General features: G+C 56.7%; 2 protein-coding genes across 17 annotated transcripts in view; both read left to right on the top strand.

Annotated features, from left to right (window-relative positions):
* CUX2 (cut like homeobox 2) overlaps positions 1 to 25,240 on the top strand; it is a 69,144-nt gene extending 43,904 nt beyond the window's left edge. For 3 of the 16 annotated variants that reach the window (XM_055795945.1, XM_055795944.1, XM_055795943.1), the window contains exons 2-19: positions 5,977 to 6,348; positions 10,887 to 11,024; positions 11,187 to 11,313; positions 12,150 to 12,226; positions 12,311 to 12,377; positions 12,662 to 12,710; positions 13,429 to 13,533; positions 14,292 to 14,486; positions 14,595 to 14,653; positions 14,805 to 15,061; positions 15,300 to 15,935; positions 16,939 to 17,040; positions 17,946 to 18,721; positions 19,181 to 19,340; positions 19,941 to 20,210; positions 20,450 to 20,638; positions 20,746 to 21,019; positions 22,596 to 25,240. In XM_055795945.1, coding sequence (XP_055651920.1) covers positions 6,189 to 6,348; positions 10,887 to 11,024; positions 11,187 to 11,313; positions 12,150 to 12,226; positions 12,311 to 12,377; positions 12,662 to 12,710; positions 13,429 to 13,533; positions 14,292 to 14,486; positions 14,595 to 14,653; positions 14,805 to 15,061; positions 15,300 to 15,935; positions 16,939 to 17,040; positions 17,946 to 18,721; positions 19,181 to 19,340; positions 19,941 to 20,210; positions 20,450 to 20,638; positions 20,746 to 21,019; positions 22,596 to 23,259 — 4,305 coding nt within the window. In that variant the 5' untranslated portion in view covers positions 5,977 to 6,188 and the 3' untranslated portion in view covers positions 23,260 to 25,240. The other 13 variants (XM_055795949.1, XM_055795948.1, XM_055795946.1 and 10 more) reach the window with 11 other exon arrangements.
* Positions 485 to 2,619, top strand: LOC129783825 (keratin-associated protein 5-1-like). Its single transcript, XM_055795953.1, has 2 exons — positions 485 to 2,020; positions 2,064 to 2,619. Exons 1-2 carry the CDS (start codon positions 1,894 to 1,896, stop codon positions 2,420 to 2,422), a joined length of 486 nt encoding a protein of 161 aa, XP_055651928.1. The 5' UTR covers positions 485 to 1,893; the 3' UTR covers positions 2,423 to 2,619.
* Positions 25,241 to 25,627: the final 387 nt, after the last annotated feature.

The following is a 25,627-nucleotide window of genomic DNA, read 5'->3' as shown; positions in this document are numbered from 1 at the left end:
AAAGGGCAGTTTCTTTCTCTCACCAAAAGCTGCCCGCCACCACAGTTTAATGGCAACAGCTTGAGACGGACAAAGTTTGAATATCCTTGTGACGGAGAAAAGAGCAAAGCGAAAGCCCTGCTAATTACAAAAGTTGCTTTATGAAAGATAATTCAAAGCAATAATTTAGCAAACATAATCAAGTAGCGCAGATGGGGATTTTGATGAATAGTTTGCAACATGCAATTAGCAGCTCTTGCAGTTACATATCATTAACCCTCAGAGCACAAAAATTATTTTCTCATTATTAGATGAAAAGGTAAAATTAAGCTGACTAGACAGTAAAGGAACAAACTACAATTAATTACCTTCATTTATTACAGTCATTATTTTAAACTTATTTTTTTTAGTCTGATAGATAGATGAAAACATCTAAATTAAAAGTTTTGTTCTGCTAAATGGGAGGTGAAACTTGGTGATGCTCGGGGTGCGCCCGCGTGCTGGGGCCAGCCTGGCTCCATCCCAGCTCCATCCTGGCTCCATCCCGGCTCCATCCCAGCTCCATCCCAGCCATCCTGAACCCAGGGACCAGCGGCAACCCCTCATCGCCCTGCTTCATCTATGCCAGGGATGCAGAGCCCTGTGCATCCCTGCCCGTCTCCTCTGCCAACCTGGACTGCTGCCACCAGCCACCCAGGGAATTTTGCATATTTTTTGCAGGGCAATAATTTTGCAGGGAAATAATTTGATGGGCTTGCAAGAAATCCAGCCGTGCTGGGAATTAGCCTGCCAGGGTGGCACCTCATGCCGACGGTCAGAAATGAGCCTGCTCCTTCAAGCCGTGCTGGGTTCAATGCTGAAGCCTTTCGTTTCAGTGTGCACATCGGTAGCAGATGGTTTGGAGTTGCCAACTGTCAGCAAATGCACTAAGAAAATAAACTAAGAAAAAATAAAGGAAAAAACATAAGAAAAAAACCCCAACTAAACCAGCCGGGAGAAAAAAAGTGGATTAAATTCTGTTGGTGAGGATGGGAAAATCAGCTTGGAATATTTTCCTGGCATGCTGCGTTGTGGCTGGAGGCTGTAGCTCACCTGGGGACCGGTGTCGGGAGGAGGCAGGAGGATGCTCGTAGCTGGCAGGGGCTGGCAGGGCTGGCGCTGATCTGGGGGCTCAGCCCAAGAAATCCTGTGGTGCAAAGAAGGGGAAGAGCTCGGGCACCTTCTCCCAGAGCCAGCCGAGCTGGGATGCTACGGAAAAAAGGGGGGAAAAAATAACCTAATGAGCTGAACGTTCTCTGACTGCGCTCTCAGGAACTTTGCCAGGGCGTCATTGAACTTGTCAGGAAGTATTACAACAAAATTAAGAACCAGCAGCAATTTTCTTGCGTTCAGGATCCTATGCTTTATAAAGTAAATTATTAATGCATTTTTTTTCTCTGTTAAGCAGTTATTTGCAGCAGTCTTGGTATATTTCTCATTAGAAATAACATCATCTGAAGAACTTATATTGATTCTTTTTTTTTTTTTTAATCTCTGAATCATGAACGTGAACAACATATTTCTATGATGTTCCCTTTAACTAGAATTCTCAGGCTTTATTTTTATATTATTGATCTTTTTGACATGAATTGCTTTTTGGCCTTGTGAAAACGTTGCGAGCTGCTTCTGCCGTCGGAGGAATGGGCGGGGGGTGCCGTGGAAGGAGCTGGGGGACATGGGATAGGGTCTGTCCACATGCGATGGGTCTGTACAATGTGCGATGGGTCTGTGTGGGTGAGATGGGTCTGTGCGGGTGTGTGGTGGGTCTGTGCGGGTGCAGTGGGTCTGTGGGTGTGCGGTGGGTCTGTGTGAGTGTGTGGTGGGTCTGTGTGGGTGTGCAATGGGTCTGTGTGGGGGTGTGTGGGGTCTGTGTCCATGTGCAGTGGGTCTGTGGCTGTGTGGTGGGTCTGTGGATGTGCTGTGGGTCTGTGTGGGTGTGCAATGGGTCTGTGTGGCTGTGCGATGGGTCTGTGTGGGTGTGTGTTGGGTGTGTGTGGGTGCAGTGGGTCTGCGCATGTCTGTGATGGATCTATGTCCACATGCAGTGGGTCTGTGTGGGTGTGCAATGGGTCTGTGTCCACATGCAATGGGTCTGTGTGGGTGTGTAGTGGGTCTGTGTGGGTGTGCAATGGGTCTGTGGGTGTGCAGTGGGTCTGTGTGGCTGTGCGATGGGTCTCGTGTGGGTGTGTGGTGGGTCTGTCCGGGTGCAGTGGGTCTGCACATGTCTGTGATGGGTCTGTGCATGTGTGATGGGTCTATGTGGGTGTGCAACGCATTTGTGGGCATGCAGTGGGCTTGTGGATGCATGTGCAACAGGTTTGTAGACGTGCAGTGGGTCTGTGCATGTGTGCAACGGGTTTGTGGGTGTATGATGGGTCTGTGTATGTGTGGTGCGTCTGTGTGAGTGTGCAATGGGTTTGTGGGTGTGCAATGAGTGTGCATCTGTGCAATGCGTCTGTGCGTCTGCAGTGGGCTTGTGCATGTTTGTGCAATGGGTTTGTGGGTGTGCAACGTGCCTCTGTGCATCTGCAGTGGGCTTGTGCGTGTGAGTGCAATGGGTCTGGGTGCACGATGGGTCTGTGCATGTGCAGTGGGTCTGTGCATGTGCAGTGGGTCTGTGGGTGTGTGCAATGCGTTTGCATGTGTGTGAAGTGGGTCTGTGGATGTCTGGTAGGTTTGGGCATGTGTGCAATGGGCTTGTGCAGCTGTGTGCAACGGGTCGTGTGTGTGCATGATGGGTTTGTGTGTGCAACGGGTCTGCGTGCGCATGCGTTGGGTCTGTGAGTGTGTGTGCAGTGGGTTTGTGTGGGTGTGCAAGGGGTCTGTGGGTCTGCAGTGGGGATGTGATGGATCTGTGGGTCTGCAGTGGGTCTGCCTGCATGTGTGCAGCAGGTTTGTGCATGTGCACCATGGGTTTGCAGGAGTGTACAGTGGGTGTGTGTGATGGGTCTGTGGGTGTGCAGTGGGTCCGTGGGTGTGCAGTGGGTCTGTGGGTGTGTGTGGTGGGTTTGTGTGGTAGGTTTGTGGGTGTACAATGGGTCTGTGCGTGTGTGCAGTGAGAGTGCAACAGGTTTGTCCATGTGCAACGGGTCTCTGTGTGTACATGATGGGTCTGTGCTTGCACGATGGGTCTGCGCACGTGTGACAGGTTTAAGGAGTCACTCAGGAAGACAGCAAAGGGACCCTGGCACGAGGTGGGGGCTCCCTGGCAGGCGGCTGGTGCTACGTGGGGAGTCCAGCCCCCATCACCCAGAGCTCTCCTCTGGGACGCTGGCTCCCTCCTAGGCTCTCCCCCCTCACTCCTCCACCACCCTCCCGCTTTCCCTGACTTCTTTACACGTCAGCAAAAAAAAAAAAAAAAAAAAAAAAAAGCTAGGAAAATAGCGAAGGCTTGAATGAATTTTTTCATCAGTTTTCTTCAACATTTGGGGTCTCTGCTGCTGCTTTCTCCCCCGACAGCTGTTCCTCTCCGCTGAAAAAGAGCTCATTTGTGGTTTACTGCCACCAGTATTTAGATGGAAATAACCCACTACTTATCCTGCACTTGATCTCATGGATATAAGAATAAACTCACCGCCGGTGCAATGCAAATCCTGTGCCTTTGGAGAGGAGACGTTCAGACAGTGGGTCCTCACCGCCGTGCCGGGAGGAGGACCGGCTGTGCCGGGGGAGTTTTACCATTTTGTCAGTCAATTATAATAATATTTCTGCTTCCAAATGTTTGAAAAGTTGGCTTTGGAAGGTATAATCATGGCACAGAGGCCAGCCTGACAATAGTAATTAATTAGGCTATTACGCATTCTACAGTGATAATTGCTTTGCTGGAAAGTCACCAGCCATGAAAAGGACCCGGCGCGCAAATGTAATTTATCACACGGCGGCAATCCCGCGCCGCTGCCGTGCCTCACCTTGAGCCCATGGATGTTGCAGAGGGAGACGGACCGGGGAAAAAAAATAGAAATTAATAGTATGTCGATATATAATGTGGAGGCAGAGCTTGCCACCGGCCACCAAGGGCTTTGCGGGCAGAGGGAGAGTGGTTGGCGGTGGGTTTGCCATCACCAATGGGTATTGTGGGGATGGGGGGAGCAGGGGTGATGCTGCCCTGACCCCACTGAGACAACGCTGCTTGTGGGGATGTTCAGCTCCCCCATTTTTAGCCATTTTCTCCTCTTTTTAGCAGGATGCTGGTGATGTCACCCTCCTGGCTGAGGGCACAACAGTTTGGTCCCGGCTTCCAGTTCCTCCCTGCTGGCACAGGTTGGGCATGCATGGTGGGGCAGCCATGGGTGATGGAGAGGTGACGGAGAGAGCTTTTTGCTCTGCACCCTTTGCTTGGTGCCATCTCAGGGCAGATGAAGCTCTTCAGAGCAGCTCGAGCAGGTCCAGGCATCCTCATCGCCCAGCAGCAGAGCCGTGCCGATGGGCTGTGCCCTCTCCCTTCCTCTCCCATGCAAAGTCCAAAGGGTGTGGGAAGTGGGGAGGGTCAGGAAGGGCTGATGCCGTGGAGCACCCCAGTATCACTCTGCATCCTTACAGACCCCCCCAGCAGGGCTCCCCGTGCCACCCCAGTGCCACGCTGGTGAGTTCCACAGGCACAATGCTGTCCTGCTGCAATACACAGGCAGTGCCACTTGCCGTCTGCTTGCTGCCTCCCTCCTCTCTTCCCCACTTTATTATTATTATTTTAAAGCACCCTGAAGCTAAGTGTTTTTACAGAAAGCTGAAGAAAAGCCCCCAAATTCCTCCTCTGCTGGAAAAGCGGCGCCGAGAAAGTAGGTTTGTGTACGAGACGCTATAAAAAGCCCAGCTTATACAATTTTAACAATAGAAAAATGATCTTTGTGCTCCAGTGCCTGCGAGCTTGGAAGGAGAAGGCGGTTTGCTCAGGTGGCTGCTGGATTACAAATGAGCGGTTTGCTTTGGGTTTGAATGACAAGCAATCACAATCCAGGCTGGCAGGGCGAGCCGGGAGCTCCACCGGCACGGAGGGGATGGGTGGAGGGGAAGGATGCTCTGGCGCGGGAGCTGCCACCGGGCTGAGGCATAAAGTTGGGGCTTTGTTTGGTAATTAGCCCATCGGTGGCTTAAAAGCGGTTGAATTGACTAGTCCACTGTTGGTAACAGTGTGTCTGCCAGCACTGAATGCCGGGTGGGCACCTCTTCCTCCCTCACTGGATGGTGTGGGCGCCCAGTTTGGATCCACCTGAGCGTTTTCCAGCTGGGAATGAGTCAATTCCATCCCCAGCTCCTGCACCCGGGATGGCGGGGACACAGAGGTCTGTGTGTCCCACTGGTGCCCCATCCTACCTGCTGCAGCTGGGGCTGGATGGGCGGGGGTAGCAAGGGGACCCCCAGCAAACAAGGTGGGCAGCAGTCTCCACCCCAAGGTATTGTCGCGCCTTGAAAAATTAAAGGGAGTAAATGATTCATGCTCATAAATGTTGGATGGGAGTGCGCAGCAGATTAATATGTTGTTCGGTTATTAGCAATGCAGCATGCTGTCTCCCCACCGCCCAGCCAGTGCAAGCATCACCGTCACCCTGGCAGCTGAGGGGGACAGGGATGCGAGCAGGTGTCCTGGTCCTGGTGTGAGCATCGCTTCTACCCACGGCGTCGTGCTGGGAGGGTGGCTGGGGAGGGCTGTTCGCCGGATCCGACCCAACAAGCACAACAACAGGCAGGCTTCTTTATTTCTTATTTAAGCACTGACATTAAATTATAATTTTCATTTACTCAGAGTGCATCAATGATTTAGGGCGACGTGACATGGCAGCGGTGCGAGGAGTTTAGCCAAAGGCAGCGAGCGGCTGCACAGGGCACGGAGCGGGCACAGAGCCGTGGCCGGGGGGGGACCCGTGTGCTAGGGGTCACGAGTGGCACTGGTCCTGGTGCCCCGGCAGAACCAGTTCCCTCCTCCGAGCTTGTCTCTGACCCCATTTTTCCATCTCCCTGCAGGTGATTGCACTTAGTAAGAGAAGCAAGGAGGCTGAGACGGCTTTCCTGAGTGTTTACAAGCAATTAATCGAAGCTCCAGGTAAGCAACACGGTGGCGACCTGGCTGCCTAACGAGTTGTGTGCCGGCGCCGGTGCGGAGAGGAGCCGGCGAGGACCGTGGCAGCGCTGCTGGCCCCATCCCCGCTGCGGCTGGCATCAACCTCGGCTCGCGCATGGTGCTCTGGAGATACCAGCCGAAGAGAGGAGTGGAAACAGCTTTTGCCATCGCTGTGTTTCAGCCCCTGAGCCAAATGCATCTTGACATTAGGAAAGGAATACATTTGCTCAGCCCTTGTAATAACACTGCGGCTATCCCCAGTTGTCTTTTTGACGGTAAGTTAACCGAAACGACCGAGCGCCAGCTCGCAGCACGGCTCCTGGCACCGGCCGTGGCTTGGGGACGGCTTTCCCCGTTTCACCGCCAGGCCGGGGTGTACCCCCCGTCTGGGGTGCCGCTTGCAGTCTGGGGAGGGGGAAACCGAGGCACGGGGCAGCCCTGAGGCTTGTGTTGGCAGAGTCGGTGCTAGGGCTGGGTGAGGGGCTGGCACTCCCGTCCCCGCTGCTCCGTGCTGGGGGCTCTGCCATGCTCTGAGCTGGGGGGTCGGCTGCGCTGGGCATAGCGTCACAGAGCATCCCCTGGCACAGCAAGGACGGAGAGCTGCAAACAGCTGAAGATGCACAGAAGGGCTCCTGCAGGGCCACTAATTCATTTTCCAGACATTTAGGAATAACAAAATGTTTTAATGATTTCTTAGGGGAATTAGGGAGACATATTTTTGTCCTCATTAAATTTTCTCCTGTGCTACAAGAACCAAGTGTCAGCTCAGTTTCCAGAACCCAGTTATCTTCCCTCCCCACCTCCGCACGCCCACCCACCATGCTTCTTCTGCTTGCACACGCATGCACATGGATGCGCACAGGTGCACGCAGGTGCACACACATGCACACCCCAAAACTGCTCCCCTGTGGTCTCTGTACCCCTCCTCCTCCCCTGTCTGTGCTCTCCCACAGCATCCATCTCGTGCTCCCCTCTCCCCCACTCCCCTCCTGCTCCCCAAATCCTCCCACCCGGCGTTTTGTCCCCGTCTGTTACATGTCCGTGTGTCTCTCGACAGGCGAACTCTTTGTGGAATACTTTACAAGCGCCACATAAGTCCTGATTCGACATTTTTTGCTTTGAATGGCTGCTGTCAACACAAATCTCTGGCAGAGACTGTAACGGAGCCTGATTGCTCAGCAAGTATTTTGATAAGTGAGCTGGCTGTGTGTCTGTAATTACGGGAGAAAACCGTAAATCTTTTGGATATTGTTCACACAGATGTGGCATGAAGGGAAGGGGGGGAAGCAGTAAAATGTGTTAAAAGCATAATTAATGTCATTGTTGTTGGGGATGATTTGATTTAAGGCTGACTTTGACTCGTGGAGGGATTCATAGGGCGCCGGTGGATGTGGTTGAGCAGGTTGGGATGGGGTGGCAGAGGAGGTGCTGCCCCGGTGGGAGACAGCACCGCAGATGCGCTGCGGAGGTACTGTGGATGCACCGTGCATGCACATGGATGCACCGTGCATGCACCACAGACGCACCGTGGGCGTTCCATGGGTGCACCGTGGGTGTCCCGTGCTCCGCTTGGAGCTGGGTGGCAACATGGAGCAGCTGTTACCCCTCAGCTCCAGCACAGAGCCCTCCACCAGGCTCTGGCACAGGGATGAGCTGCCAGTCCCCAGGGGCACGAGTGCTCCCTGGATCTGTGCGTGCTCAGGAGAAGGTGATGAGGACCCAGGACACCTGCCCCATCCCACCATCCCGTGGGTGCCTTGAGCTGCTCCAGTGCCTACGCAGCAGATGTGTGCTGCTGTGGTCGGGGTGTCTGGGGGCGGGTCTGCCGGACCCCCTCCAGCACAAGGAACGGCTCCTGGCCCTACTCCCCTGTGCCAAGCTGGGGACACCAGGAGGGACCCCTGCCCACCACCCATCCCTACTGCAGCATTACCGGTGGCACTAAAGGACAGCCAATAACGCCAGCTAGTGGCAGCATTTATTATATATACGTGTGTGTGTATGTATGTATATATATATATATATATAATATTATATATATAAATGTATTATAAAATATATATAAGTGGGTGAACATATGGAGCAATAGATAAGCATGCCTGGGCAGCAGGTTCTGCCTTGTGGCTGGGACTGGCTGTTACCCACATGAGCTGGCCATGCTGGCCGTGGGCGATGCCGTGCCACAGTCCCTGGACATGCAGGAGCTGCAGTGGGCGGACACAGTGCTGGAGGTCCTGTTTTGGCACATGCTTCTCTGGCGTCACCCATCTGTGCTGCCGGTGAGTCACTGCTGCGGCGGGGCTCACAGCTGCATGGCTGCGGCGTCAGTGCCATCGTCTCCTCTAACCTGGCATGATGGGGGCCATGACCTACGGAGGAAGGGACTGTCCCCTGCACCGTGACCTGCGTCCTGTGTGGCTCAGAGCGTGGTGGCACGTGGCATCCATGGCACCTTGGTGTGAGCAGATGATGTGCTTGGGTTTAAGTGCATCCCCTCTCCAGCCCAGCACCAGGAGGGTTTGCTCAGCAGCAGCATGAGCGTGGTGCGAGCATGGTGTGAACATGGCACGAGCTTGGTGCCCGGTGCCGGCAGCGCCTTGGTGCATCCAAACACCTCACCTGAGGTGGTGGAGCCGGCCCCATGGCCAAAGGCAGCGCTTTCCCAGTGGATGGACCGTGTAGTTTTATCACAATGCAATTAATCCAGCCAGGCGTTTCGCATCAGCGCTGCCCCAGCTGGTGTAGAAAGTGGAGTCAAAGCACCACTTGGGTTTTTTCCCTTCTAAAAGCTCTGCTCCCAACCATTTCATCCTGGGATGTTGGCTCCAAACAGGGAGCAGTGCACTGGGGGATCGCCCCAGCTGTATTTCAGCAGTGGAGCTGCAGCTCATGGGAGGGAAAATGCTGACCCGAGGAAAATCCTCAGAGCTTTATTGCTCGGGCCAGTTCCTCCCGTATTATTTCTTATCACGAAGGTGAGAGGAGTTGCCGGTGCAGATCAGACAGGGCCTGCCCCAGCATTTATCCCAGCGGAGGCAGCTTGCAGGCTGGCACGGAGCCTTCTGCCAACACCCCCGGGGCTGGGGGAGTGCGGGGGGGACCCCTGGCCCCTCCAGCCTGTGAGCTGGCGCCCCGGAGCACAGGGTTTAATTAACTGTATTGTTATCTCAGCTCATGTACTTACGGGTGTTATTAATGGCTGTGAGAGCATCTAGTCCAGTTTGGGGCTGTGCCGCATCACCACAACCCGCTTTGATGGCACATTCCTGTATCCTTGGATGGGGAACCAGCCTGCAGGATGCCAAGCTGTGACATGCCATGAGCTGAAGGATGCTGAGCCGAAGGACGCCACGAGCAGCCCAGGAGGGTCCCAGCCAGAACCGAGTCCCCCTTTTCAGTGCCAAAGCCAGCAGCCTGCTGGCTGGGCTCAGCACTCGCCTCTGCATGCATCCCTGTGGCCAGGATCTGGGCACAAATCTTTTATCCTGGCATGTCCTTGGGGTGTCTGTCATGTCCAGCAGAAAAAAGGGGGAATGTTCCCTGCAGGGAATGATGCTCCAGGGGCTTTCAGTGTTAGCATGTGGGGTCCGTCAGTCGCTGGTCCTGCAGGGAAGATGTGTGGCGGGTCCTGCAGTGAGACCCTGCACCCCACAGCAATGATGCTGTAGGATGGGAAGGCAGCAGCGGATCGGAGGGAGTCCCAAAGTCCATCCTGGGGGACACGTGACTTGGCACCACTTGTTTGCAAGGAGCATCCGTGCTAGGCATTTACAGTGAGGATCACAGGCCAAATCCTGCATCTTTTGGGCAGGTTCATCCTGACGATGCCTGGTGCTGCGGTTGGGCTGTGCCAGCGCAGTCCCGGACCACCCTGAATCCTGTGGCATGGCCAAGGTGGTGCCAGGCCCCCTCCATCCTGCACCACTGCCATCTCAGCCAGGGACTCACTGAGCAGAAGAGCTGCTCTGTGTCCTGTTCGGAGTGAAGGCAGCCCGTTGTTTGATTTTTTTCCATCACCGTTATTATTTTTTACCCTTGGATGCCTGCCACGCGTCCGTGCCGTACAGTAGCATGCCTGGCTCCATCCCACTTCCCTGTTTGTCTAACTTTTTGACCCTGGAGAATTCAAATCTATTTTCTTTCCTCTTCTTTTCTAAAAAAAAAAAACAAAACAAACCAAAAAACAAGCCCCCAAACCTATATTAACCTGGCTCAATAGGAGGCATTTTCTTGAACTTATTAAAAAATCCAGACTTGTAAATTAATTTGTTCATGTTGTACAATGGCAGTGCAGATGGACTCATTAGCATGCACACAACAAATAATTATAGATGAATTTTTAGCTGGCCTGCTTAATGGGCTTGCTGGGTTAATTATGTCAATGTATAATTACATCAGCCCTGGGAGACATAATGGCACACCCTGCTGAGCAGACACTAGCTAATGATGGTGTAATGCTGACAGAGGGAAGACGGACGGCTCTGAATGCACCTGCTTACCTCGGCACAAACCGCCATTGTCTGCGCCCAAACGGGCCGGCACTGGTGGCACCGGGGCCACCGGTGCTGCGGGTGCCACTGGCTTGCTCAGGCAGGTGATGCCCCATGCAGCCCTGCTGGCCCCTCCATCCCTTGGGGCTGGCGGTGGAAAGTGCTGGATCAAGGGGTGTCCCCATGGCACTGGGCACCCCACGGGGTTCCCCAGGGCTGGAAGGGAATGTGCTCTGGTTTTCAGTGGAGGCTGGCAGGGAGGGTGGGCAGAGGGCTGGCGGTGGGCATCCCTGCCGCTCACCGCCGCATCCCGTGTCCCACAGACCCCGCTCCTGTGCTGGAGGCTGCCCGGAGCCTGGAGGACCGGCTGCAGCAGCTCCAGCGCCTCGAGCCCGAACCGTCCCCCCTGAAGGATCTCAGCCGCCCCTGGAAGAAACACCCAGAGCTCGTCGGCGCCAAAGGTACCCCCAGCACCAGCTGCCAGCAGATGAGGGTGGCAGTGGCGGTCCCCAGCCGGGTCGCCCCATATGCCTCTGAGGATCCCTGGGATGCAGAGGGGTCTCAGGGGCAGGAGCTGTCTCCTGGCCCGTGGTCCCCAGTGGATGAACTGTGTCCTCCTGCAGAGCACAGAGAGGGGACGTCGCCAGCAACTGGACTTGCAGCAGCGGCGGAGCCCCCGTTCTCTGGCGTCGACGGCAAAGCACTGTGCACAGAAACCTTGCTGCAGAGAAATGAGGCAGAAAAGCAAAAGTACGTGAGTACCGGGGACAGGGTCATTTCAGGGTACTGGGGGAACATGTGGCTCTGTCCCTGCTCCTGCCACAGGGGTGTCTGTCTGTCCTTCCCTCTCCTCCTTCCCTTTGCGCCTCCTTTGCTATCCAAGTTGAGAGCAGACGCATCCTGTCCAGAAACCTGGGACAGTCTCGGGCACTCTGAGCATCCCTGTTTGTCATCCCCAATCCCAGGCAGTGGCGGGCACGGGCAGAGCTGGGGCAGGTCCCTCCTGCCAGCCCCTTGTGCCATCTCCCCGACACGTGGCTTTGGTTGGACAAATGGGTTAAAGCCAGGTCGGGCGAATGAACCTCATTAAATGGCCTTTTAATTTGGAGGCTCCCGGCTTTCTCAGTGCCTTCATTGTTATTCCTTAACACGCTGCACCGGGAAACAAATGAGGAATCTTTAAACCCTAAATTGCAGATCTCTGCGAGTAAGTTCCTGGCAAGTGCAGGCTATAAATAATGCAGAATAACTTTTCCCTGATTGCTTCCCCCTCCTCCAATTAATTACAGGCAGGGGTGGGCTGCCATCCCCGCCTTGGCAGAGGGGTTTCAGCTAAAGGGATCAGGGACTGTTTTCAGACCCAAAGTGAATTTTTTTTCCACCTAGGGTAATAAATTCCTTAACATCAAGGGGTAACACGGCTTGGAAGGTGTCCCGGCATCCGCCGGTGGGTCTTTCCCTGGCATCACCAAGCGATGGGGTAGAGGAGGGGATGCAGCCAGGGGGTCTCCATGTGCCCGTGGGGGGCTGCAGGGTCGGCCCAGCCGTGGTGCTGCTGGCATGTTGCTGATGCCCATCTCTCACAGGGGACTGCAGGAAGCACAGGTCACTTTGGCTGCTCGGCTGGGGGAGGCAGAGGAGAAGATCAAAGTGCTCCACGCAGGTAGGGGGTGGCCAGGAAAGGGGCTGTCAGCCGCAGGAGGCCAAGCCCTCACCCCGTGGCTCACCCTTCTCTTCCTCTTCCCAGCGCTGAAGGCCACCCAGACGGAGCTGCTGGAGCTGCGGTGTAAATACGACGAGGAAGCTGCATCAAAGTAAGTCACCAGCGGTGCCCGGTCATGCCCGGAGGCTGTTGGCATGCCTGAGGCTGAGCCAAGCTGCTTGTGGCAGCACCAGGACATCCCCATGGTGCTGCTAAATAACTTGAGGAGCTGAGATGCTTTAAGTGACCGCAAGAGCATCCTGAGTCGCAGGGGTCCCTATATCTAAGACGCCTGCTCATGCCCTCACCTACAGCGCAGGCAGGAGCCCTTGCCAGCCATGGAGGGCTGTGTCCGTGCCTCCGTGCCAGCTGACGCCTCTTGCTTTCTCGTCACAGGGCAGATGAAGTAGCCATGATCATGACGAACCTCGAAAAAGCCAACCAGGTGAGCCAGGAGCTGACTTTCTAGCTGGTGCAGGGCACATATCCTGCTCCCCTTCCACTGCACTTGGCTGTGGCCCCTCCAGGCTTATGGGTTTCACCCTGCAGAGCCCAGATGCTGCACCCGCCGCAGCACCCTGAGCATCCTCCTGGATGGATGTCTGTCCCCAAAAATGGTGGCCAGATCCCAGGACTCGGAAGCCCTGCAAAGGGGGCCTCTGGTTTCCTTCACGCAGCAGCTCCTCCAAACCAGCCCAGTGGGACTCCCTGCCCCATGTTGGGGGTCACTGGTGTGTTTGGGCTTCTGCCAGCTGATGTTTGTCACCTCCAGCCTCTCACGGGCATTTTAGGGCACAACCCATGCCACCCTGGTGTTGGTCTCCATTCCTGTTAATTAGTTTCATTCTGAAAACAGAGGTACAAATAAACACGCATGGATAATAAAAGAAGCTTAAAGAGCAATTTGCATGTAGATATGGCTCTTTGGGTGGAAGAAGGCAGTGTCCTGGAGGTGGTCTGTAGCCAGTGCCCAGGGATTGGGATCGGGAACTACATTAGGACATGGGGAGCTGAAATACATGGTGGGCTGCTGGTGGTGGTGGTGGGAGCAGGATGCTTGGGAGAGACACGAGTCTGTGTAGATCCTGGAGCACCACCCTGCCCTGTGTGTGCTGGGATGAGCTGCGGGTGCCTTGCCTGATGTGCTTTCTGCTCTCTTGCAGCGAGCAGAGGCGGCGCAGAGGGAGGTGGAGAGCTTGCGGGAGCAGCTGGCAGCCGTGAATAGCTCCCTGCGCCTGGCCTGCTGCTCCCCGCCGGGCGCTGCCGGGGTGAGAGCACCCCTCAGGGCCGGGAGCACCCCATCACAGCCAGGAGCACCCCTCAGGGCTGGCAGCAGCACCCCATTGCAGCTGGGAGCACCCCATCACAGCTGGGAGCACCCATTTGGGGCCAGCAGCACCCCATCATGGCCAGCAGCACCCCGTCACAGCTGGGAGCACCCATTCGGGGCCAGCAGCACCCCATTGCAGCTGAGAGTACCCCATCACAGCTGGGAGCACCCATTTGGGGCCAGCAGCACCCCATTACAGCTGGCAGCATCCCATCACACCTGGGAGCATCTGTCACAGCCAGGAGCATCCCACTGCACTTGGAAGTACCTCGTCATAGCTAGGAGCACCCCATAGCAGCCAGGAGCACCCTGGCATGTTCACAAGCATCTCGCAGCATGTAGGAGCACCCCATCACATTGGGGAGCACCCACCACCTTCAGGAGCAAGCCTGAAATGCCTGTGACTGAGGTGGTTTTCCACCATGGGGTGGTAGCGTTGGCCATGCCCTACCTGCAGCCCCAGCCTCCCATGGGGTTGGGGGACATGCACCCCCATAGCACCGAGCAGATGCACCTGGGAGACCTTTAAGGGGAGAGAAAAGGTCTGTCCCTCCCCAGGGCTGTGTCACCCCAGGTCCCCATCCCACAGGACTGAGCCCTGGGCTCACCTGCTGCCCATGGGGACATGTCTGACAAGGAGGGTGGCCCTTGTGCCCATGGTGGGTGGCTGGGAGCTGATGGTGTCCCCTCTCCCAGCAGGACAAAGTGAACTATTCCATGTGCTCAGGGTCGAGGCTGGAGGCGGCTCTGGCTGCCAAAGACCGGGAGATCCTGCGGCTCCTGAAAGACGTCCAGCACCTCCAGAGCTCGCTGCAGGAGCTGGAGGAGTCCTCTGCCAACCAGATTGCCGAGCTGGAGGGGCAGCTGGCCGCCAAGAACGAAGCCATCGAGGTGCGCCCGCGGGGGCTTGGGGCTTGCCGGGGCGGGGGGACGTGGGTCTGGCCGTGCCGGGTGTGCACCAGGAGCCGGCTGCGAGGACTCCCCCCCTCTGCTCCGCAGAAGCTGGAGGAGAAGCTGCAGGCGCAGGCGGACTACGAGGAGATCAAAACGGAGCTGAGGTATGGCTTGATCCATGCCTGCTGCCTGCCTGTCCCCGGCCGGCCGGGTGCCGTCAGCACCCATGGCACACTTCAGCAGCCGTAACGCTCGGTGGCTTGATGGCAGCAAAAAGCCGTGCCCGCCGAGTCACCCACCTTGTCTCCCTCCCAGCATCCTGAAGGCAATGAAGGTGGCCTCCGCCAGCTGCAGCCTTCCCCAGGCAAGTGCTGCGGCGTGTGCCGGCATGCTCGCCGGGCTGTGGCACGCGTGCCAGCCCTGCCGCCAGTGGCTCCGCCGCCCTTTCCCATCTCGGCTTGGCTCCTTGCAGAGCATATCGAAGGCAGAGGAGGCCCTGCTGCTGGGGAAGGAGGCTTTCTACCCTTCCCAGAAGTACCTGCTGGAGAAGCCCAGCCTGCTGGCCAGCACTGGTAGGGTTCCCGGGTCCTGCGGCATCCCTGGTCCCATCAGGAGCCTCCCTGGGAATGTGGGCAGCAGGGTCGGATGCTGCCCCAGCGGTGGGAAGGAGCCCGCAGCTGGCAGGGGGAGGACAGGGGGTGGGAAGCCACTTGGGGAAACGGAGGCAGGAGATGCTTTGCTGTGGGGCTGTGCCGGAGCTGCCGGCTGGGGGGACTCTAGTGCGTCTCCCTTTCTCTCATTCATCTCTAGAGGAGGATCACTCCGAAGACGAGTCGGGGAAGGATTCGCTGGGCATGGAGCAGCCGTACCCATCCCCCCAACATGCCCCGGCAGACGAACCCACCTCCCCCACTCCCCTCCCACCTCTTCCCGGTCCCGGCCTGGCTCCTGATGGCCCCCAGACTTTCTCACTGTCCCCCTTCCCAGGGGGCGAGCGGCTGTCAGGAGACCCCAAGGCCCCCCACCCACCACTGCCTGCCTACAAGAATGAGAATGCCAGTGTGGGGCCACCCTTCCCCTCTGCCTTCTTCGGGGCCAAGGGCAGTGCCACGCACCCTGGCACCGCGCCGGCTGCCAGTGCCACCAGCCCGCCTGGCGAGCCATCCGAGGGCAGCACCAGCAGCTCTGCCGAGGAGGAGCAGCTGGACACAGCCGAAATCGCCTTCCAGGTGAAGGAGCAGCTGCTGAAGCACAACATCGGGCAGCGGGTCTTCGGGCATTACGTGCTGGGGCTGTCGCAGGGCTCTGTCAGCGAGATCCTGGCCCGACCCAAGCCCTGGCACAAGCTGACGGTGAAGGGCAAGGAGCCGTTCATCAAGATGAAGCAGTTCCTCTCCGATGAGCAGAACGTGCTGGCCCTGAGGACTATCCAGGTGCGCCAGAGAGGTGAGTGGTTGGGGTGGCCCCAGCCGATGGGTCCTGCCCTGGGATGCTGCAGGCGGTGCTGTGGGATCCCCTCCCAATGCACCCCGCTTCACCCCGGCAGCACCCCAGGGTGCCCCATGCTGCGGCAGGGACGCTCGCCAGCCCGTGATGTGCTGGCAAGAGAGGCAGGGATGCGCATGGAGTCACCGGTGACACTTAGGGATTGTCCCTGGTGGTCCCCTCACTCACTGCAGGGTGGGACGGAATCGGCTGCTGGGTGGGATGGAGCCCAGGCAAATGGTAGCAATTAACAAGAACCCATCATTGTGGAAGCTGCATCCCCGGACGTGCTTTACTCGTTTATTCTGACAAGTGCCATTTAATTATTCATTAGGCTGTTTCATAGCATATGAATCAATGTGCTCGGGAATATTTTGTTAAAATAATGAAGTTTTAATGCTGTGGGAACTCGGCGCAGTGTTGGCACCACCATGAGATGGTAAAGCCTGACTCCAGGGACTGTGGCTTCTGGCCCCGTCCCAGTGGTGGCAGCAGTTGTGGCTGGTCACTCAGGTCCCCATGGTGGCACAGGACTGGGGGATGCAGGTCCGTGGTCCATGCATCTGCTTGCATTTCAACCCAGACAGCTCCAATTTATTCCCTGGATCCGATCCAGCATTAACCCTTCACCTGCACAGGCGAGAGGGCACAGTGCCGAGGATGAGGGACGTGGTCCCCGTGCCCATGTCTCTGCTCAGCACCCTGTGTGCCGGTGGGGAGTGTGTGCTTTTGGATGGGGCAAGCAAGGTGGCTGGGAGATGCTGTGCCGGAGGCGAGAGCTGGCAGCCGAGGCTACTAGTGCTCCCCATGCACTGACTAGTGACTAATTGGGAATGACATTTGTCTTAAAACCAGCATCCCTAAAATAACTGAACATGAGGAGCAGTAAATACTTCCTGACGTACAAGTGGAGCTTGTAAAACCAGAGCCGGTGACAAAGCTGTTATTCTGCCTCTTTGATCAGGTAGCATCACGCCACGGATCAGGACGCCGGAGACTGGCTCTGATGATGCCATCAAAAGCATCCTGGAGCAGGCAAAGAAGGAGATCGAGTCACAGAAGGGAGGTAGGTGTCAGCATGTGGGTGGCTCCAGGGGTGCCCAAGCCCTTGCTCTGCCCCTGTGGGAGCAGCACCCAGAAGGGTGCCAGCAGCTGGGTGCTGCATGGCTGTGGGTCCCACAGCATGCTGAAACACCCGCAACACTGACAGCATCTGGCACGGGGGTCTCTGCATCCCCTAGGGAATGTTAGCCAGCCCCTGCCCAGCCCAGCACTCGTGGCACAGTCCTGGCCAAGGTGGCCCTGGGCTAACCCTGTGGCTGGCTGGGAGCCGGCACCCAGGATGGAGCAGCCCTGGCGGGGCCAAAATGAGCTTTTTGGGGGACATTTCTCCTGCTGAAAGCCACAGAGGAGGTTTGAGGCATGGTAGGAAGAATCGTTGGTAAATACTGTAAGGGATGGAAGACTCCCCATGCAGCAGCATTTGTATCTGGGCTTTTGGAAACTTTGGATCTACCTTTTTTCTCCCCCCTGCCCCAAACCAGATGATTAAATGAGGATGCATGATCCATCTGGCATGAGGAATCATTACAGCAGCTGCGCTCGCAGTCAATTACAAGAAATGAAATACATTAAAACAGGTAGTCTGCTGAGAAAGCAGAATCCTGGAGAATTAAATTAGACAGGAACGGTGGAAAAACAGTCAGGGAAAACAAACATGTTTGTCTATTGCCATTGTTGGTAATGGGATTTACTTTGCAATCGTCAAAAAGGCAGCTCGCTTTGAGCTGGGGGGGGCGCAGCTTTTGCTTTGGGGGTGCTGCTTGTTCTTCTGATCTGCACCTGCTTGATGGATAGCACTCCAGAACAGATCGGGATAAAATCCCTTTTCTCCTGCATTTTGAATTATGACCACACGGTAAAACGGTGCATGCTGCTCCTTAGGGCTCCCCTCACCCCTTTTCTTTGCAGGGGAACCCAAAACACCATCAGCATCGCAAACAGTGGCCAACGGGACAGGCGGCAGCAGCTCAGAGGACGCCATCAAGAGCATCTTGGAGCAGGCACGGCGGGAGATGCAGGCACAGCAGCAGGCGCTGCTGGAGATGGAGTCAGGGAGCAGTGGGCGCCCCGGGGACACATCGCCTGCCGAGCGCTCCACGCTGGCCACCGTCAGCCAGAACATCGTTCCGACCTATGTCAAGCAGGAGGAGGGGAGCGGGACCAGCCCTGGCCCCCCGCAGACGCCCCTGGCCGTACTCTCACCCGCTGCCTTTGTCCAGAGCATCATCCGGAAGGTGAAGTCGGAGATCGGCGATGCTGGCTCCTACTTCGACCAGCACTGGGCATCGGAGCGGAGCCTGCTCAGCCGACCCTACACCTCTGTCTCGCCTTCGCTCTCCTCCTCCTCCTCGAGCTACTCCAGCATGGCCAACGGCCGGGGCTGGCCACGGGGCGAGCCCAGCGAGGGTGGCACCAACGAGGACGAGCTGCCACCAGCAGACGATGAACCCCACCGGCTGACAGAGATGAAGACGGAGGGAGCTGGTGCAGAGCCAGCAGCTGGTGGTCGTCTCTCCTACTACCCCACCTACGTGCCACGGACCCTGAAGCCCACCGTGCCACCACTGACACCCGAGCAGTATGAGATGTACATGTACAGGGAGGTGGACACGCTGGAGCTGACTCGGCAGGTCAAGGAGAAGTTGGCCAAGAACGGCATCTGCCAGAGGATCTTTGGAGAGAAGGTAACAGCTTGGAGAAGGAGGGTCCACTGTCCCCTCTGCTCTGTAACCCAGATCCCAGGGCACACTGGTGGCCTCCACCAGCTCTTTCCAGGGTCCCCGCTCTCCCTGGTGGGTTTCCCCGTGGAGGATGCCAAGTCCTCAGGGTCTGACCCAACCCCGGTTGGTCTCCCAATGACCACCACTGGGTTAATGGCACTTCCCACCAAGAACACCCTGTCCCCAGTGCAGAGCCCTGTGGGGACCATCCTCCCAGCCCACTGGGTATCCCAGAGGGACCCACCAGAGTCACAGTACCCATGGCTGGGGCCAGGGGGTCTGGACATACCATGGGGCCACGAGCATGGCAGTGGGTGGCAGCCTGCTTCCCCTCCCTTGAAATGGGGACGGAGGGCAGGCAGCAGCCCAGCACAGAGGGCAACATGCCCTGGCCCCAGCGGGTGACACCTACATGGTGCATAGGTGCTGGGGCTGTCCCAGGGCAGCGTGAGCGACATGCTGTCGCGGCCCAAGCCGTGGAGCAAGCTGACGCAGAAGGGTCGGGAGCCTTTCATCCGTATGCAGCTCTGGCTGACCGACCAGCTGGGCCAAGGCATCAGCCAGCAGCCAACACCCTCCCAGGGTAAGTTCCGCTGCCGTCCCCGTGGTCCCCATGTGCCATCAGTGCCCCCGGTGCTTCTGCATCCATCCCCCACATCCCAGTGCAGGGCGAGTTTCTCCTGCTTCCCACCCCAGCGCCGGGAAGATCTGCCCATGCCACCGCCAGCACCCCAACCCGCACCCCAATCCTGGGAAGCCCCTTTCATCCCCCTCTGATCCATCCAACTCATTTTGAACCCCCTTAGTTGGTCACTGTGGCAATTTAGGGCTGTTACACAGATCCTCAAATATTTTGTCAGAAATGGGTTTTGAAAGTCATCTATTTTTTTTTTTTTAAAAAAAAAAAAAAAGGAAAACCACAGCAGAGTCTTTGGCTTTGTGCCTGGCATAAAGTAGTAGCTGGGTTTTTTATATTAGTGATGTTTTCTCTCTTTAATTATTCCACTGGCACCTCCCATGTTGCTGTAGCCACCAGAGAGAGTTGGCTGGCATCCCCCCTCTCGAGAGGGCAGAGCGGCAGGCATCCCCGAGATAACCTTCCTGCGCCTGCCAGCTCCCTGCTGTTGTCCCCTCCCGCCGTCCCTGCCGTCCCCGCTGACCCCTCTGCCCCGGTGTCGCGCAGCCAGCCCGGTGGAGCCCCAGCCGTCCCCCTCGCCGCCCCCCAGCCCTGCCGAGCATGAGAAGGGCTGCCAGGAGCCCCTCACCCTGGCCTTGGAGAGCAGCAAGGAAAACCAGCAGCCCGAGAGCCGGTCGACGCCTGCGATGGGTGGGAAGACGTACCCCAACAGCCAGGGACCTGTGGGCATCCAGGAGATCGTTGCCATGTCCCCCGAGCTGGACACCTACTCCATCACCAAGAAGGTCAAGGAGGTCTTGACAGACAACAATTTAGGTGCGGACCCTGTCTCCGCCTGGGTTTTCGTGAGCTGCTGGTGAGGCTCCATAGATGCATCACCCCAGTTCCCATAGCCGCAGACTCGCCTTGGTTCGCTGCGGGTGCCTGGGGGGCTATCCCAAGATGCTGGGGAGGATGCTGGCCGGGAAACAGGGTGTACCCACTCTGCAGAGGGACTGTAGCGCCTGCCTCGCTGCTCTGCCCCACTCTAACCACCTCTGCTTCTCCTCTGCCAGGCCAGCGGCTGTTCGGGGAGAGCATCCTGGGCCTGACGCAGGGCTCGGTGTCCGATCTCCTCTCCAGGCCCAAGCCGTGGCACAAGCTGAGCCTGAAGGGGAGGGAGCCCTTCGTCCGCATGCAGCTCTGGCTCAACGACCCCCACAACGTGGAGAAGCTGCGTGACATGAAGAAGCTGGAGAAGAAAGGTGAGGGTCAGGGCGATGCAGCCCCACCGGGGTGGGCGTGCTGGCCGAGGGGGGTGCTCCTTGGGCTGGGGGGCGAGCGGCGCGCAGCTGGGTCTCCTCTCCTGCAGCCTACCTGAAACGTCGGTACGGGCTGATGAGCACCGGCTCGGACAGCGAATCCCCCAGCGCCCGCTCCGAGTGTGCCAGCCCCAGCCTGCAGCCACAGGACCTCAGCCTCCTCCAGATTAAGAAGCCACGGGTGGTGCTGGCCCCAGAGGAGAAGGAAGCCCTGAAGAAAGCCTACCAGCTGGAGCCCTACCCCTCCCAGCAGACCATTGAACTGCTCTCCTTCCAGCTCAACCTTAAGACCAACACCGTCATCAACTGGTTCCACAACTACAGGTACGGATGCTCCTGGGTTTCGGACCTCTGGTGGTGCTGTGCCACCAAGGTGGTGTCACTGTTCCTCTTCCTGCTCTCCCAGCCCCTCTTTGTCTAGATGGAGAGGTGCAGACCCACATGTGGTCACTGGAGGTCCTCGGGTGCAGAACTGGGGGGGATTGCAAGAGGGATGTAGAGGTCCTGGAGCATGTCCAGAGGAGGGCAGCAAAGCTGGTGGGGGGGGCTGGAGCACAAGGCTGATGGGGAGCAGCTGAGGGCACTGGGGGTGTTCAGCCTGGAGAAAGGAGGCTCGGGGAGGACCTTCTCGCTCTCTACAACTACCTGAAAGAGGCTGCAGGCAGGTGGGCACAGTCTCCCAAGTAACAAGCAACAAGATGAGAGGAAACAGCCTCAAGTTGTGCTGGGGAAGGTTTAGATTGGAGAAAATTAGGAAAAATTTCGTCACTGAAAAGGTGGTCAAGCATCAGAACTGGCTGCCCTGGGAGGTGGTGGAGCCACCGTCCCTGAGAGTTCAAAAACATATAGGTGCAGTGCTCAGGGACATGGTTTAGTGATGGACTTGGCAGTGCTGGGTTAACGGTTGGATCAGATCTTAAAGGTCTTTTCCAACCTAAATGATTCTGCGCTTCTATGCAGCCAAAACACTGCATGTGCTTTGGCTGGCAGCTGGTCAGGAGGTGTTGACCACCTTGACCAAGTAACGCAGAGCATCTAAAGAGGTTTCCATGCTCATGTCCACCTGCTCACTGGTGCAGGACACCACTCGCCACCCAGCAGGAGCTCTATGATGGGTGGAGAAAGGCCTTATGGAGGCTTCTGAAGCACAGCATCCATCCCCACAGCAGCCTGACCCCAGGGAGCAGCACAGGCTTCATCCTCAGGCAGCATTGCAGGTGAACGCATGGCTCCTGAACCCTCCCCAGAGCCACACCAAGAGCTGCCTGCTCTGAGTCAACAGCCCAGGGGATGGGCTGTGCCCCCTCCCCTATATAAACCAGTATTAAAAGACATGTAAGTGCTTGTGTCGAGGCTGCAGAGCCTCCAGCTGCCTCCAGGTCCCCCTGGGCAGCGTGAAGTAGATGGTCAATATTTATGGGAGCTGGATGAAGTTACTTGTGTGAAGCCATCGTGTGGGGAGTGCAGGGGAGAGCTTGAAAAGTCAGGCTTTTTGGTGAAGCATTGACTAATGGGGGTTTGAAACCTACGACCTTTCCCCTTGCATGGTTCTAGGAAAGCCCCTCCTGCTCTTGGTAAACACAAATGCCCGAAAATAAACCTTTGAAAAATTTTGTATATTAAATAACAACAACCACAACAACAAAGGTAGTGGAAAACACTTGCAAAACTGGCTCCGTTTGGCTGGAAACAGCCCAAGGTGTTGCAAAATCCGTTCCCCGTGCTCAAGCAGCAGTTTTTCCTCCAAAAAAATGTTTTGAAGGCTGTCAAAGTGGGGTTTTACGTCTCAGGCGATGTCATCACATTTTTCTGGCTGAAGATGCTTGTCCAAGACATGTGGTGCCCGCAACACGGGGCAATGGGTGATGGTCACCAACCCTTTGTGGTTGTGTCCCGGCAGGTCACGGATGCGCCGGGAGATGCTGGTGGAGGGCACGCAGGACAATGACACAGACCCGGAGCAGAGTGGTGGGGCAGCCGTCCCCGGGCGCCGGGCCCCCCACAGCCCCGATTCAGACACCGAGGACCGTAAACCTGTGTTTGGGGGGGGCGAGCACCCCTGTGCCGCGGTGCCCGTGAAGGTGAAGGAGGAGCAGGGGGAGGCAGGTGGCTGGGGCCGCCGGCGGGACTCACGCAGCCCAGCCGGGGCGGCCGAGGGGACCGGACCTCCCCAGGAGGAGCGGGGGGCAGCCCCCCATGCAGCTGCCCCCAGCGCCGGCAGCCTTCCGCGGCGGGGCGGCCGTGCTGGTGCTGCCGCCGGAGGACCCGCACCACCACCACCACCGCACCCCGACAGCTCCCAGTCCTCTGCGGGCTCATCCCGTTGCAGTTTGGAGGTCTCCCCAACATCACCCTCAGCAGCATCCTCGCCTGGTCTCACCGGCTCGGCCTCACCGGGGCCATCCTCTGCCGGGCCGGTCTCACCGGCACTGCCGCCAGCCCCCGGCCCCCGGCTCAGCACCAGCGTCCAGCGGCGCCATGAGAAGATGGCCAACCTCAACAACATCATCCACCGCCTGGAGCGGGCTGCCAACCGTGAGGAGGCCCTTGAGTGGGAGTTCTGAGCCCCCCTGCCGCCCTAAATATATATATATATATACACCCCCACATATATATATATATTTTGTTAAATGCAGCACGCACCAAGAGGTGACATGTGGCCAGCGTCACGGAGGGGAGCACCCATGGAAAGGGGGGGCCCCCACTACAATGCCGCCCCCCTCCCCGGCTTTGTTTTAAATGTGAAAAACTGGGAACAATTTTAGAAAAGAAAAGAAAAAAAGAAAAAAAAAACCAAACAAAAAATATTTATAGACCTCTTTTAGATATTTTAATAAAAGGATACTTTGGAATTTATTAACAGCTTAAGCTGCTTTGATATTAAAGATAGCTATAAAATCAGGATGATGTAGCAGTCGTGTCATTAAATGTACACTGAAGTCTTGTAGTTTGCCACTGGATGAGATTAAAAACAAACAAGAAAAAAAAAACAAACCACAGAAAGACTTACTGAGCAAAGCCATCAAGAAGCACTATGAGACTGACCAAATTTAATAAACTCTTGCCGAGCAGTTTCCACCTCTGTCTGTAAGACACTGCATCGCTTCTGCCCCAGCCAGAGACTGCGTCATAGTCCCTGAAGACTCTAAAGCAAAAACCCTGATGCCATCGAGTATGTATTTAGTTCTGGTGGTTTATGTTTTTTGAAAACCTTTGTAACACAGAATGTCCCGTGCGGTTGTATATGTTGTAGAAATGTCTGCAATAGCCTTCTGGAACAAGATGTAGCATGGTCCGAACGCCGTCCTTCGCGCTTCCTCCAGCCAGTGACCAGTGGCAGCCCTGATACGGCACAGCACGGCTCCTGCCAGCTCCCCGGGAAGAGAACAAAATAAGGCAAAAGCTATGCAAGCAACCTGTGCTTGTGATTTTGGGAGCGAGGTGGGAAGAGGTACCCACATGTGATGCTCAGGGATGGCTCTGGCTCGCTGGGGATGGACATCTATGAGATCCCGGTTCCCCACGTTCTGCCATCGTTTGGGAAAGAAAAAGAGATGAAGCCTTGGAGCTTTGCCCCTGGGGCACCAGTGCTTGGGGACGAGCATCCAAAAAATCATGAGCTGCCTACTCACAGGGGGCCAAACCCTGCTCGGGGCTGCTCCCAGCATCACAGCCAGCTCTTGCGGCTGAAGCACTTTTCCCTAGGGAGAGTGCCCGGGCAGGATGAGCATCCCCTCATTGCAGCCATGTCCTCAGACAGGGGCTGCCGCTGAAGCCAGGATGAGCCCCAGGGTGTTGTGACAGGCTCCTGCCTGAACTGGGCAAGCTCAAACCTGAATTGGGCAAAGTACCATCAAGCATTGGCTTTGCAGGGCTGACCCTGCGCAGGAGCTCAGCAGTGGCACCATCCTGGCGTGTTCCCCGCCGCCTCCCTGCCCCCAGCACTGCCAGCCAGCTTCTGCTAATGAAATGCCTTTAAAAGATGGGGGGTGGCCAGTGCTGGGCTGGTCTGCCCTGTTCCCTGCCCGCATAGCATCAGCCATCACCCACCAAGGCCACCACCGCTGGGAGGGCTCCCCCGCCAGGCTTCGAGGCTATGCATTGACTAATTTTCCACTGTATACATTTTTATCAGAATAGAAGGTATTTTTATATTTGGGTGGTAGTCGATGAGCGATGCTAAAAGTGGCTCTTGTGAAGGCACAGCTCTGCTTGCCCGCCTGCCCTGCCCCAGCAAGCCCCAGCTTGCCCGCGGCCGCTCTTCCCTTGCCACCGCGCTGCAGAAGGTCGAGGCGCGACCATTGACTGCTCGTCTCCGTCATGTGCTAGCAGGAGCTTTAGTGGAACGGGATTTGAGGAAGCACTTAGGATAGTCTTGAAGACGGCAATCCTGTTGTATTAAAGCTAGCGGGACATACCAATCACGTTTTTGTTAGGCTCATGTACTGTACTTCAAAAGTTTCTATGAGATCGATGAACTTTGTTTAACAATTTTGGAAGGAACAAGTTCTGTAAAGAGCCACTAAATACAGAAGTTGGATACGACTCTGGCCCTGGGGTGTGTTTTGTCTGGAGGCAGCTGGGATGGGAGCTCCTCAGCTTCGCGCAGCGCCTGGGTTGATGTTGGCTCCCTTGGAAGTCGCAGCCTTGCTTTGGGTTCGTGAGCTCTCACTGCCATAAATTATCTCCTGGTGGTTGGGGGGGGGGGGACGGGGGAGAGAAGGGGTGTTCAATGGGGCTAGTCCAGCTCAGGGTATGATCCTGCCCTGTGGAAGTCCTGTGCTCATCCCTGCTGCAGGTTTGCTCCTGCCCCCAGGGTAGCTCAGCATCCTCCAGCATGAGGTTCGGTTCAGTATTGCGGGATGGAGCCACACCCCAGCACTTCTTCAGAACTGGCCATCGCCAGGCAAGCTTGCAGCTTCTGACACGAGG

The sequence above is a fragment of the Falco peregrinus genome, chromosome 2 (assembly GCF_023634155.1).
Source record: "Falco peregrinus isolate bFalPer1 chromosome 2, bFalPer1.pri, whole genome shotgun sequence".
Lineage (NCBI taxonomy): Eukaryota > Metazoa > Chordata > Aves > Falconiformes > Falconidae > Falco > Falco peregrinus.
This window is presented reverse-complemented; position numbering and strand designations above follow the sequence as displayed.

Excerpts from the sequence above, each read along its gene's own strand:
- LOC129783825 (XM_055795953.1), top strand. The coding sequence starts at position 1,894 with ATGTGCAGTGGGTCTGTGGCTGTGTGGTGGGTCTGTGGATGTGCTGTG. Across the intron at positions 2,021-2,063 it reads GTTGGGTGTGTGTGGGTGCA|TGGGTCTGTGTGGGTGTGCA; the intron begins GTGGGTCTGCGC and ends GTCCACATGCAG.